This window comes from Bos mutus, chromosome 23 (assembly GCF_027580195.1).
Source record: "Bos mutus isolate GX-2022 chromosome 23, NWIPB_WYAK_1.1, whole genome shotgun sequence".
Classification (NCBI taxonomy): domain Eukaryota; kingdom Metazoa; phylum Chordata; class Mammalia; order Artiodactyla; family Bovidae; genus Bos; species Bos mutus.
This window is the reverse complement of record NC_091639.1, coordinates 36,948,623-36,963,680: the sequence shown is the minus strand read 5'-3', so window position 1 is coordinate 36,963,680 and position 15,058 is coordinate 36,948,623. Positions and strand designations below refer to the sequence as shown.

The 15,058-nt window shown below is 45.5% G+C and overlaps 1 protein-coding gene across 1 annotated transcript; it reads right to left on the bottom strand.

The window, feature by feature from the left end:
* Nucleotides 1-288: 288 nt before the first annotated feature.
* Nucleotides 289-14,836, bottom strand: SAYSD1 (SAYSVFN motif domain containing 1). Its single transcript, XM_005896421.3, has 2 exons — nt 14,554-14,836; nt 289-8,768 (listed from the first exon to the last, which is right to left on the bottom strand). The coding sequence occupies exons 1-2, from the start codon at nt 14,758-14,760 to the stop codon at nt 8,391-8,393; spliced, it is 585 nt and encodes a 194-aa protein (XP_005896483.2). The 5' UTR covers nt 14,761-14,836; the 3' UTR covers nt 289-8,390.
* Nucleotides 14,837-15,058: the final 222 nt, after the last annotated feature.

The window sequence follows — 15,058 nt, the reverse complement described above, 5'->3', positions numbered from 1 at the left end:
TCTGTGCTGTGTTTCAGAGAACTCTCTGCTTTGCTAGGATTACTAATTGGACCAAACCTTCTTAATTCAGAGTTACAGGCATTTTGTTTTAGGTGAAAGTCTGAATTATATATTAAAAAAAATACAAATTTATTCTTTCCTAGAATAATACTTATTGCCCTTGGCTTTGCAGCAAACCTTTGATCAGGGAAAGATATTTCTTCTTGGTATTTGGGTGTTATGAAATAGAAAAGCCCAAATAAAATATCAAGATGAAGAAAGCCTTGAGAAAATAAATCAGAAGACAAAATCATGTATCTTAATAGAAACTTGCATGTTTAATAGGAATTCATCTGCTTCCCATACGTTCTACAGGTCCAGTTCAGACAGGAGTCACAGAATAAAAGACTTAAAAAATTTTTTTAAGATTTTTTTTTTTGGATGTGGCTCATTTTTAAAGTCTTTATTGAATTTGTTACAATATTGTTTCTGTCTTATGTTTTGGATTTTTGGTCACAAGGCATGAGGGATCTTAGCTTCCATTGGAAGGCAAAGTCTTAACCACTGGACCACCAGGGAAGACTTCTTGATGAGCTAAGGGAACCTTCTGCTCAAGGGATAACTCTGAAGGAGAAATTCCTAATCAGGAAGGGGCTGGAGAGGAGCAATGCAAGTAAATATTCAAGGAGAGCTAAATATACACACTCATATGTGTCAAATAGATAATCAAAAAGGACCTACTAAATATAACACATGGGGTTTGTTGTTGTTTAGTTGCTAAGTCATGTCCAACTTTGCAGTCCTACAGACTAGCCCACCAGGCTCCTCTGTCCATGGGATTTCCCAGGCAAGTGGGTTTGCCGTTTCCCAGTCTGAGATCAAACTCAGGTCTCCTACACTGGCAGGCAGATTCCTTATCACTGAGCCACCTGGGAAGCCAAATATATATCAAATAGACAATCAAAAAGGACCTACTGAATGTAACACATGGGGTTAACTACTAAGTGTGACTCATGAGAATATCTGCTCCATATTTCTACAACTAAAACTTATCTCACTCGATCACTGGCCTTGCTTGTTTTATTTTGACTATCACCCCATTTCCAGTTAGACTGAATGCTCCAAGAACTGGGAAAATGCCTGCTTTTTTCATTATTCTATGGCAGGTACCTAGTAGAGTGTTGGCATTTGATGAGTAAAAGTTGAATTTAAATTAGGATTTTGCTATAAGTAGATCAGGCAAGAATTAAAAAAAGAAAACAGACCTACAGGACTTCCCTGGCAGTCGAGTGTTTAATTATCCTTCCAATGCAGAGGGTGTGGGTTCAACCCCTGGTTGGGCACTAAGATCCCACAAAGAAAATAGACCTCCATTATTTAGTAACATCTGGATATTAAAGTTACTTTCCCAATATAAGAATAACTAAATTCTGAAAACCTACCAAGGAGACATTAATTTCTTAAAATCTGAAGTTTGGAAAAAACTATCGCTTTCAAGCTTGAGTCCTCTTACTAATCAGTATGATTTGTGTTAAAAAAAAAAAAAAGTATTCAATGGTTTGCTTCACCCAATTTTAATGAGCCCCGGCTGTAAGTTCACCCTGGAAAAGGCCAGAACACAGAGTATGGCTGATTACTATGATTTACATAATTTCCCACCAGAGGCCCACAGCCAAAGTCATCACTCACTCTCGAGTCTTTAGAATATAAGAAACGACCCAAGCAGCCAGTAAGAAAGGAGTTCCACTTCCAGAGCTTCCCTTTGTACGTGCTCAAGAATTTTTTCTTGCTGGATTCATCATTAATAGCCATTTATCAAATCTACCAGTATTTTTGATTTTGTGAAGTCTCTCCCCACACTGTCACTTAGAACACTGTCTTCTCTAATCTTCCTGCACTGCGTGGAGGTAGAATAACTGAGGAGTATGAAAAATAGTGACGGGCAAATAGGAGTCTGTTTCTGAGAAGCGGATGTTTCAACAGCATTAATAACCAAAAAGGCAAGACAGACAGCAGAAGGGGGAGGGGTGGGGAAACCCAAAACAAGAAAAATCCCAAAACTTCCAACTTCAACCTTCCAGAGGAAAAAATGCTATAAAAATGATATGAAAGGACTTAGAGACACAATGGCAGAGTAGGAAGGCCTTGAGCTCACCTCCTCTCACAGTACACCAAACTCACAATTGCTGAACAATTATCAATAAAAGACTGAAAGTGAAAGTCTCTCAGTTGTGTCTGACTCTTTGTGACCCCATGGACTGTATAGTCCATGGAATTCTCCAGGCCAGAATACTGGAATGGGTACCCTTTCCCTTCTCCAAGGTATCTTCCCAACCCAGGGATCGAACACAGGTCTCCCACATTGCAGGCAGATTCTTTACCAGCTGAGCCACCAGGGAAGCCCAAGCCTATCCCTTCTCCAGGGGATCTTCCCAATCCAGGAATCAAACTGAGGTCTCCTGCAATGCAGGCAGATTCTTTACCAACAGAGCTATCAGGGAAGCGCCCCCCTCCCCGCCTCCAAAAAAAGGAAGACTGTAATCTACAAAAAAAATAAAAAGATTTTCTACATCCAAAGACACAAGGAAGAAACCATGAGACAGTAGAAGGGGTGCATTTGCAATATAGTCAAACTCCACACTCCCCAAGTGGGCAACCTGCAAACTGGAGAATAATTATATCACAGAAGTTCTCCCACAGGAGTGAAAGTTCTGAGTCCCAAGCCAGGCTCCCCAGTCTAAAGGTCAAGTACCATGAGGAGGAGCCCCCAGACCATCTGGCTTTGAAGGCCAGTGGAGCTTGTTGTAGGAGTCCATGGACTGGGTGAGACAGGGACTCCGCTCTTGGAGAGGGCACACAACATTTCGTGCTAGAGCCGGGGTGAAGGCAGTGACGTCATAGGAGCCTGGGCCAGAGGCTCCACTTTTGGAGAGGGCACACAGCATCTCGTGCTAGAGCCCGGGGTGAAGGCAGTGACGTCATAGGAGCCTGGGCCAGAGCCTCTGCTCTTGGAGAGGGCACACAGCATCTCGTGCTAGAGCCCAGGGTGAAGGCAGTGACATCATAGGAGCCTGGGCCAGAGCCTCTGCTCTTGGAGAGGGCACACAGCATCTCGTGCTAGAGCCCGGGGTGAAGGCAGTGACGTCATAGGAGCCTGGGCCAGAGCCTCTGCTCTTGGAGAGGGCACACAGCATCTCGTGCTAGAGCCCAGGGTGAAGGCAGTGATGTCATAGGAGCCTGGGCCAGAGCCTCTGCTCTTGGAGAGGGCACACAGCATCTCGTGCTAGAGCCCGGGGTGAAGGCAGTGACGTCATAGGAGCCTGGGCCAGAGCCTCTGCTCTTGGAGAGGGCACACAGCATCTCGTGCTAGAGCCGGGGTGAAGGCAGTGATGTCATAGGAGCCTGGGCCAGAGCCACCTGTTGGTCTTGGAGGGTCTCCTGAGGAGGTGTGAGGATGGGGCAGCCGTGGCTTACTGTGGGTACAGGGACTCTGGTGGTGGAGGTACCAGGGAATATTCATTGGCGTGAGCTCTCCTGGAGGCCACCATTTTGGCACCAAGACTTGGCCCCAACCAAAAGCCTGTAGACTCCAGTGCTGAAACATCTCAGGCCAAACAACCAACAGAGCAGGAAGAGAGGACAAACAGAGAAGAAAAGAGATAAAAGGAATCCAAATCGAAAAGGAAATAATTACTGTTTGCAGATGACATGATACTCTACATTGAAAATCCTAAAGATGCTACCAGAAAACTACTCGTGCTCATCACTGAATCTGGTAAAGATACAGGATACAAAAATCATACACAGAAATCTCCTGCATTCCTATTCTCTGACAGTGAAAGATCAGAAAGAGAAATGAAGGCAACAATCCTACTTATCATCACATCAAAGAGAAAAAAATACCTCAGAATACACCTACCTAAGGAGATGAATGGAAAAGCTAGTGGAGGTGATGGAATTCCAGTTGAGCTATTCCAAATCCTGAAAGATGATGCTGTGAAAGTGCTGAACTCAATATGCCAGCAAATTTGGAAAACTCAGCAGTGGCCACAGGACTGGAAAAGGTCAGTTTTCATTCCAATCCCAAAGAAAGGCAATGCCACAGAATGATCAAACTATCGCACAATTGCACTCATCTCACACGCTAGTAAAGTAATACTCAAAATTCTCCAAGCCAGGCTTCAATAGTATGTGAACCATGAACTTCCAGATGTTCAAGCTGGTTTTAGAAAAGGCAGAGGAACTAGAGATCAAATTGCCAACATCCACTGGATCATTGAAAAAGCAAGAGAATTCCAGAAAACATCTATTTCTGCTTTATTGACTATGCCAAAGCCTTTGACTGTGTGGATCACAATCAACTGTAGACAATTCTGAAAGAGACGGGAATACCAGACCACCTGACCTGCCTCTTGAGAAACCTATATGCAGGTCAGGAAGCAACAGTTAGAAATGGACATGGAACAACAGACTGGTTCCAAATAGGAAAAGGAATACGTCAAGGCTGTATATTGTCACCTTGTTTATTTAATTTATATGCAGGGTACATCATGAGAAACGCTGGGCTGGAAGAAGCACAAGCTGGAATCAAGATTGCTGGGAGAAATATCAAGAACCTCAGATATGCAGATGACACCACTCTTATGGCAGAAAGTGAAAAGGAACTAAAAAGCCTCTTGATGAAAGTAAAAGAGGAGAGTGAAAAAGTAGGCTTAAAGCTCAACATTTACAAAACTAAGATCATGACATCTGGTCCCATCACTTCATGGCAAATAGACTGGGAAACAGTAGAAACAGTGTCAGACTTTATCTTTTTGGGCTCCAAAGTCACTGCAGATGGTGACTGCAGCCATGAAATTAAAAGATGCTTACTCCTTGGAAGGAAAGTTATGACCAACCTAGACAGCATATTGAAAAGCAGAGACATTACTTTGCCAACAAAGGTCCGTCTAGTCAAGGCTATGGTTTTTCCAGTGGTCATGTATGGATGTGAGAGTTGAACTGTGAAGAAGGCTGAGTGCCGAAGAATTGATGCTTTTGAACTGTGGTGTTGGAGAAGACTCTTGAGAGTCCCTTGGACTGCAAGGAGATCCAACCAGTCCATTCTAAAGATCAGTCCTGGGTGTTCACTGGAAGGACTGATGCTAAAGCTGAAACTCCAATACTTTGGCCACCTCATGCGAAGAGTTGATTCATTGGAAAAGACTCTGATGCTGGGAGGGATTGGGGGCAGGAGGAGAAGGGGACGACAGAGGATGAGATGGCTGTTTGGCATTACCAACTCGAAGGACATGAGTTTGAGTGAACTCCGGGAGTTGGTGTTGGACAGGGAGGCCTGGCGTGCTGCAATTCATGAGGTCGCAGAGTTGAACACGACTGAGCGACTGAACTGAACCGAAGGAGATGAAAGACTTGTACTCAGAAAACTTTAAGAAAGTGACCAAAGAAATCAAAGATGACACAAACAGATGGACAGGTACACTGTTTCTGGACTGGAAGAATCAATATTGTCAAGAATGATTTTACTACCCAAAGTAATCTACAGATTCAGTGCAATCCCTATCAAATTACCAATAGCATTTTTCACAGAGGATTAGCCTCCAAAATGTGCAAACAGCTCATACAGCTCAATTAAAAAAAAAAACTCAAACAAAAAAGGGGCAGAAGATCTAAAAAGACATTTCTCCAAAGAAGATATACAGATGGCCAAATGACACATGAAAAGATGTTCAACACTGCTCATTATTAGAGAAATGCTAATCAAAACTACAATGAGGTTATCACCTCACACCAGTCAGAATGGCCATCATCAAAGAGTCTACAAATAATAAATGTTGGAGAGGGTGTAGAGGAATGGGAACCCTCTTACAATGTTGGGGGAAATGTAAACTGGTAGAGCCACCAAAGAGAATAATACAGAGATTCCTTAAAAAACTAGAAACACAGTTACCATGTGATCTTGTAACCCCACTCCTAAGCATATGTCCAGGGAAAATCATAATTTGGAAAGATACATGGGCACCAGTGTTCACTGCAGCACTATTTCCAATAGCCAAGACAAGGAAGCAACCCAATTGTCCATTGACAGATGAATAGATAAAGAAGATGTAGTATAAACATAAAATGGAATATTACTCAGCCATAAAAAAGAAAAAATTATGCCATTTGCAGCAACATGGATGGACCTAGAGATTATCACACTAAGTGAAATAAGCCAAACAGAGAGAGACAAATATCATACGGTATTGCTTATATGTGGAGTCTTAAAAACAATACAAATGAACTTATTTACAAAACACAAACAGACTCATAGACATAGGAAACAAATTTATGGTTAAAAGGGGAAAGTTCAGGGGGAGGGGAAAAGTAGGAATTTTGGATTAGCAGATACATACTACTACACCTAAAATAGATAATAAATAAGGACCTGCTGTACAGAGCAGAGAACTATACTCAGTATTTTGTAGTAACCTATATGGGAAAGGAATCTGAAAAAGACTATATATATATACACACACATATATACATATATATGGAGAAGGCAATGGCAACCCACTCCAGTACTCTTGCCTGGAGAATCCCATGGATGGAGGATCCTGGTAGGCTTCAGTCCATGGGGTTGCAAAGAGTCGGACACGACTGAGCAACTTCACTTTCGCTATACATATATATGTATGTGTGTGTATATATACACACACACACACACATACATATACATATACATATATATACATGCTTCCCAAGTGGTGCTAGTGATAAAAAAGAACCTGCCTGCCAATGCAGGAGACGTAAGAGATGCAGGTTAAATCCCTAGGTCAGGAAGATCCCCTGGACAAGGGTACGGCAACCCACTGCAGTATTCTTGCCTGGAGAATCCTATGGACAGAGGAGCCTGGTGGGTTACGGCCCACGTAGTTGCAGAGTCGGACATGAATGAAGTGACCTAGAATGCATTCGTGCACATATATATGTAACTGAATCACTTTGCTGTACAACTGAAACTACTAACAACACAACGTGTAAATCAAATATGTGTCAATTAAAAATTAACTATAGTAAGTCTCCTGCCTATGAACCTTCAAGTTGTGAACTTTCAAAGATGTGAGTATGTGTGCGCACGTCCAGTCTCATGTCACTTCATGAGTCTGGCGTATATCATCATGCATGTCCATCCCCTACAAGTGGTTGTGCTTCTGTGCACTTTACTGTACAGTATTGTATAAGCACAGCAGTATAGTTTCTTTATTTCAAGCTAGATCCGCAAGAGGACAACTGCACTGAACTCCTTGCTGTGCAACATGAAGAATTTACTAATGAAGGCCTGAAGGAGTTGGAGGCCCAGAGAAAGCACGAAGAGAGACAAGAGGAAGCAGTAACTGAAGAACCAAAGAGCTTCATGATGCAGGAGATAGTAAAGGGGTTTTCTTTGAGAGGCCCTGTTAAGTTTTTGAGGCACCGGACCTGAATGTAGACTAGTTCACAAAGTTTGCAGCAGCCGTTCAGAATGCAATCCAGTGCTACTGTGTCATTATGGCAAGAAAAAAAAGAGCTACTACTCAGACACCACTAAGATTGTGTTTTCAAGAGGATAGATGGAATTGAATCCAGCAAAGAACCAGACCTGTGACGTCAACGTCAGGCGTGAGTGACATTGCAGCTTGCCCTCCATCTCCTCTTGCTGATGATCCTTCAGCTCTACAATCTCCCACTTCTCTCTCCTCCAGTCAGTGACGCTTCCTGCCCATTCACTTGATGCCAGCCCCTGTATGCCAGCTGTTGTGCCACACTACTGTACTTTTCAAGTACTTTCTCACTACTTATTGTACTTTTTCTTACTGTACTATAAGATTAAAAATGTTTTTTTATGTATTATTTGTGTGAAAAGTATTATAAACCTATTAAAGTACAGTACTATATAGTCAATTGGGTTAGTTGGGTACCTAGGCTAACTGTGTTAGACTTGGAACAAACTGGACTTACAAATGCACTCTTGGAACAGAAGTCATGTATGTATGCAGGGGAGTTACTGTAACTAATTCTAAAAATAAGACTTAAAGAGAATATTTACTTTTAACACATAGCTCTGATGTACCAAACCATTACTTCAAACAGCTCAATATTTTCAACAGTTATCTCCCCAAAGCCCTCCTAGTGTTCTCTAAGAATCGCCTCTCTCAAATAAAGAGACAAACAGGTCTCCTGTCTTGAGTGTGTAATTTTTATAAATTGCATCAGACCCACAGTGAGTGTCTTTCCAGGAGTTTCACCAAAACGAAAAAGAAATTCTGAGATAAAACTGTAGCAGGAGGTCAGGGGAAGTGCGGAATTGTGGGGTCACAGGCCTGACCCGCAAGCTGTTCTCAGTCAAAGCCAGGGGGTGCGAGGGCCCTGGGGCCACCGCCGGTCTGGTCCTATCTCCGCGGCAGAGGCCTCAGGTGCAGCTCTCGCTCCAGCTGCTCGGCGGTCAGGCTTCCCTGGATTGCCTCGCAGCCCGGGTTGAACACCGAGTAGGCACTTTTCTCCCCCTGCATCTTCTCCTCGGGGCCTCGCATCCCCACATACATCCAGTAGAACAGGGACAGGACAAAATAGGCCAGGCCAAATTCCAGCTCCACAAACAGCCCCAGCAGGACCAACCAGAGGAGCACCTTCAACAGGGTGACGCTGGTCAGGAGAGACCGGTCCCGCGGGGTCAGGGGCTGCGGTGGCGGCGGCTGCGGCGGTGGCGGGGCTTCTTCGGCTGGACTCCATGGTGGCTGTGACTCGAGGCCCCCGGGCCCTGCTGCTCCCTAGGACACACAAACAAACCAAAGAAAGAATGAAGGACAGTGGGGCCGAGAGGATCAAAACCCATCCGGAGAGGCAGCTGCCCCTGTGTGCAAAGGCGTCCCCTCATCGGCGTCTGTTTTTCTTGCCCTGCTCTCTAAGACAACTATCTCCCAAGAGCTCTCATGCATCCTGCTCTGAATCAAAACCCATCAGTGAGATGTGACTTGAGGAAAACCTTACGGCGTTCAGGTGGATTCCCGTCTGAGGCAGACATTTCATCAGATTATTCTGCTGCTAAGAGGAGCTAATGTAGCCCCTCCAGTAACTCCCTGTAATTGATAAGGCAGCAGCCGGGCACATGCTTCCCACACAGAATCAATATATGTTTGTTGACTGGATTAGATGAGCTAAAATGTTGTTGAGTGGCATGATTCTAAAATGAGGAGTATTCTACACGTTAAAAAAAAAACCACAATTAGAGCCACAACCTTTCCATCCCGTGACCATCCTACACGGCCCCAGGGTCTCCTAACTGGACTACCCGCCTTCTAACCTATCTCTCCCCACACCAAACCATGTACAGCTGCTAAATAAATCTGCCACAACATCCATCAACCTTCTGCTCACAAACCTTTGACACATTTTTAATGCCTACCAGTTAAATTTTAAACTCCTTGGGCTGGAATCCAAGGCCTTGCATTCACTCAAAAGACAGAAGTGCCAGAACACAGGCCCCTATGCTGGCTGTAATGGGAGACAGAGGTATTTAAGGAGCTTTTGCGAGCTTGGTCTCCAGTCCAGTATTTTCTAAAATTTTGGGGTATGACCCACAATAAAAAATACATTTTGTACTGCAAACCCCCCCCAAAATATATATATATGGCGTGTATATATGTGTGTATCAGGAAAAAAGTCTTCACATATCATCACTTTGATTACATATGAAGCTTTGGTTTTCTATTCTATTTTTAAAATTACATTTAGTTAATTTAGGATAAGACCTTTAAAATTTTTTTCACTAGCCACGAATGAGTCATGATTTGCAGTTTGTAAAATAATGTTGTAAAAAGTTTCCTGAACAACATGATCCACAATCTACTGCTCTAGAAATGAATCCTCTGGTCTTACAACCCAAAGACACTGCCCATCCGTGGCTGGGAATATTCCTCTCCATTCCTCAGGAACGTGCTCTCTCCAGGCAAGCACGGCTGGTGAACTATGTATACCCTGACCTCTGGGGCCAGCAAGCAGGGTGCCCCTCCACCTCCCAGAGCTCTAACTGGCTCTCTTTCTCACTGAGCACCAAACTGTTGTCATTCAAGTGTCTCTCTTTTAATATAGATCACATGTGTCCCTAGTGGTTGCATGAGGTCACCTACTGTTGCTGATTATCTTTTGGTGTCTCCAGAGCCAAACAGCACTGCACACATAAGTTCTCTGTACAGAGCAGACTTAGTTCATTTATTCAGTTATATCCCGTATTCTTCACGTGGCAACTTAAAAGGGACCAAAACCGTTATCTGATCTTCAAAAAATATATAGGTCATCTGATTCATGCTGCTTTAGCAATTCTACATTGTTAGACCTTTGGTTGGTTTTTTTTGTTTTTTTTTTTAAGCATCAACTCTGGGTCGGGAAGATCCCCTGGAGAAGAAAATGGCAACCCACTCCAGCATTCTTGCCTGGAAAATCCCATGAACAGAGGTGCCTGGAGGGCTACAATCCGTAGGGTCGCAAAAAGTCAGACACGACTGAAGTGACTTGGCACACGTTGCAATTATGACCTTTCCAATTAGATTGGAAAGGTCTTTGACATATAATCAGCTACACTCCCCACCCCCTCCACATACATTTATTAAATAAATAAATGTCCCTTTCAGATTCAACCAGGGTGCACAATAGGGAAATCACTGACAGTCTTAGCAGGGAACGCATACAATCTGATTAGTATTTAAGACTACTCTGGATGCCAGGCAGAGAATGGGCTGCAAGAGAAGAAAGGAAATTGTTAATAGCTCATGCATGAGGCCCAATAAGAGAGGAGCAGGCAGAGATGAGGCTGGTGACAAGGAGATCAGAGAGAAATGATGGACTAATGGACAGAGAACACATCTTGAACGTGCACAACTTGAAATTCACAGTAAACTGAATTTATTAGTAAAGGAACACTAATAAGAATAATGCTATGGCCAACATTTACTGAGTACCTTCTAGATGCCTGATCTCCTGTAACCCAGCAGGCAGGCCTTATTAGTCCCAATTTACTGATAAGGAGACACTGAGATGTAAGGAACTCCCCTAAAGTCACATGGCTGGTGACAGGCAGAGATGAGGTTGGTCCAGGATCCTAGGATGATCTCCCTTCAAAGGCCTTTTTACTTAACTAAGGGCATCATGGGAGATGCTAAGGGGAAGGGTTAGAGAGCTAGAAGGAGATGAGGTAGGGGTAGGGGTGTTAAACTGGCAAAGGGAACAAACAAAGGAGAGGGGGGCTCCAGAGATGCCTCCAACCAGTGCACCTCCTACTGTAAAAGCTGTGTGTCAAAGTGTTTGGGGCCACCACAGGCACCACAGCACATATGGTGCAGTTTAGGGAAGGGACTTCCATTCCCAGAATACCAAAGTGCTTCCCACCTCAGAGCCTTTGCACTTGCGGTTCCCTCTGAGAGGAAAGCCCTTTCCCCTCACACCACCTGGCTGGCTCCCTCTTATACAAACCTCAGCAAAAATGTCACCATGTGGGCCCTTGTCCTTGTCCCAGGTTTCTTAAGAGTGGCTCCTTCTTAAGAAAAATGGTGAGGTCACTTCCTCTATGAGGTCCTCCCTGCCCACCCAATTTAAAGTGACACTCTGCATCCCTCACCCCGATTCACTATCACAGCACGCTGGATTTTCCTCCCTTTTGTAGCATTCATCATTCTGTTCTTTCAACTCAAAAGCAAGTTCTGAGAGAACAGGGCCTTGTCTTTATTGCATTGTCTCCTGGGACTCAGGACAGTAGCTGGAACATAGTGGGCACGTGACTGAGTCAATGAATGCTGGTGGGAAAAAGGGAGAACTTAAGAGATGACTCCTGGATCTGAAGCGGTGATGCAAAGCCTGTGCCTGGCTGCTGCTGCTGCTGTTGCTAAGTCGCTTCAGTCGTGTCTGACTCTGTGGGACCCCATAGACGGCAGCCCACCAGGCTCCCCCGTCCCTGGGATTCTCCAGGCAAGAACACTCGAGTAGGTTGCCATTGCCTTCTCCAATGCATGAAAGTGAAAAGTGAAAGTGAAGTCGCTCAGTTGTGTCCGACTCTTTGAGACCCCATGGACTGCAGCCTACCAGGCTCCTCATCCATTCGATTTTCAGGCAAGAACACTGGGGTGCCATCGCCTTCTCTGTGCCTGGCTAGGTCATGCCAAAGAAAGAGGGCATTTGAACTGTGGGCCAGCCTGAGCCAAGGCCTGGAAGGGAGGAGTTGCAGGATGAGTGTGGTCAATAGACCCTGGGGCTAGATGGTGCACTGGGGGCCTGGGGAGGGAGATGGGGGTGGGGTGGGGGCTTGGCAGGATTAAAAAAAAAAAAGTTACAGGCATTTTTGTCCCACTGTGGTAGAAGCTTGCTGCAGAAAGAAATATTTTATTTGGGGGAAATGCTTTTCCCCAAGCTAAATTCGAGAGTGAGGGAATGAGGAGGTGGACCCCTCTGTATCAATGGCCAGCAAAAAGAAGCAATTACAAACAGAAGGATAAAGAAATCTCAGACAAGCCACTATGTGCCACCAAAATTATTAGGTAGAGATAGATCAGAAATTGGCAGGGGTAGGGGGTGGGGAGCAATTTAGTGATAATTTCACACCAGAACAAACTCAAGAATGATAACTGAGTAAATGAAAATGAGTTTTAGACAAAGTCCCTTATGAAAAACAGAGTAACTGATAAGAAGCATAGGAGGTCTAGCATTGCCTCTCATCCCTTTGTCAGGCCATCAGTTAGTTTTGGGGCTTTTAATAATGGAAATTTTCTCCAAGCTCAGCTCCTCTAGTGATCTCATATTCCTTTGGAAATGAGCCATAAAGTCAAAAACTCATTGTGTAGGCTAGATGTTTTATAACTGTGGGGAGGAAAAGGGGTAGAGGAAATGGATTCTAAAATCCTAAGCAATTGTGCCCTGTGAGTTCTAATCCACAATAAAGTCATCCTGAGACAAACTGTATGCAAGGAAATGGATTGTTTGAACCCTGCACACTCTTTCTGCAAGTCAGCAGGAACCCTGTGTGTCATGAAGAATAGTATCTAATTCAAACTAAGTAACAATAAGTTCTCCTTGATTACCAAAAAAAAAGAAAAAATTCCATATAAGCAGATGTGGTGCAAGGATACATGAACTTAGGAAATTTTAAGAGGAGTAAGAGTTGACTCATTGGAAAAGACTCTGATGCTGGGAGGGATTGGGGGCAGGAGGAGAAGGGGACGACAGAGGATGAGATGGCTGGATGGCATCACTGACTCGATGGACGTGAGTCTCAGTGAACTCCGGGAGTTGGTGATGGACAGGGAGGCCTGGCGTGCTGCGATTCATGGGGTCACAAAGAGTCGGACACGACTGAGCGACTGATCTGATCTGAAGGCACATTTTACTTTCCAAAAGGAATTTCTGGCACTTATTGCACTTAGGAGGTACAAAGACCAGCTCACAGATTTCCCCTTGATGTTTTGTCCTGTGTTCCCACATGCATGCTCCAATCTCACACTTAAGTCACCTTGCCACTTTACTCATGAATGAAAACCAAGATACAGAGAGAGGAATGAGAGATTACCAAAAGCTAATGAGGCTTCCCTGGTGGCTCAGACAGTAAAGAATCTGCCTGCAATGGCAGGAGACCTGTGTGGGATCCCTGGGTCAGGAAGATCCCCTGAAGAAGATAATGGCTACCCACTCCAGTATTCTTGCATGGAGAATCCCATGAACAGAGGAGACTGACAGGCTACAGCCCATGGGATCGCAAGGATTCGGGCACGACTGAACGACTAACACACTCACAATAGGGTGTAAAAGCTATCATACTAATCTCTTGTTTTCGCCTTAAACATTAATTGTTAAACTTGAGTAGGCTTCGCTACTTCAACAGTGATACACAACACATTGCCACCACAGGCAGTCAGCACACTTCTGCGAGTTCTGTATTCAAACACCATTTCTAAAGCGCAGGCTATTTGGGCACGTGGCCCAGATGCGAAATCAAATCAAGCTTTAATTTACTGCCACTTCTCATCAGCATCCAATTAGACCTTTCCCCCTCCATTAGCAGAGGGCTGTGGCCCCCTATGGTTGTGGAGACGTTTCCCAAAGCCACCGAGGGCACAACGATCACTCAACTCGCTGTGAATAACGCAAGGGCAGAGGTGATTTCTTCTGGGACCCTAGACCCTCAACTTCCCGCCTGGAGTCGAAGGTGCGTGGGTCCCTGGCTGGAAAGAAAATGTCAAAGTCACTCTGCAGGGCAGAACAGGACGGGGCAGGAGACGCGGGGCCCCGCCGCCAAGCCGGCGGGAGGCGCCAGCAGCCCCTCTCAGCTAGCGAAAAGTGTGTTAGTCCCTCAATCGTGTCTGACTCTCTGCGAGCCCATAAACTGTCCTCCGCTGTCAACGGGCTTCTCCAGCCCCGGGGGGCGTGGCCTGGGCCGGGCCATTCCACGACGTGGGGGCGGGGCCTTCAGGCCACCACGTGGTGCCGGGGCGGAGCCTCGGCGGAGTCGCTTCAGAGGCCACGTCGGCGTTTCAGAAGCCAGGTGCCTTAGGGGTAAGGCCTCCCTCCTCTCACCTGAGCGAGGCTGGGCTGGGCCTGGGCACTCGGTGGCCTCGGTTTCCACACCAGGAACCGTTTTAGCCAGCCTGAAGGTGCTTTTGGAGTCGTAGCTGCTTCTGCCTTCTCTCCCGAGGTTTGTGTACTCTGGCTCGAAGTGCTGGGTTCAGCCACCAGCCCGGCTCGCTTCCGGGCCGCCCGGAACTCAGCTAGCCGCTGCTCCATGGCGCGCGCCCCCTTCTTCGCGCGCCCGCCCGCGGGGAACCAGTCCCGACTTTGCGGGGTTCCGGGCTGCAGTGCGCCTGCGTGGCGGCGCTCTCTGCTGCGCGTGCGCGCTAGCGGCACTGAGCGCGGGTGGGGCGTGCGCTGGCTTTGTGACGTTCAGTAGGCAGTTCACAGCTAATTGTTCACTCTAAACTTGAAAGAGCAGTGTTCACATCCTCAAGCTACGTGGTTAAGAACCTAAACATAAAGGTTGCCTCATTGTTTCCAGCTTTTGCCCTAGGCTAAGCGCCGCAATGCT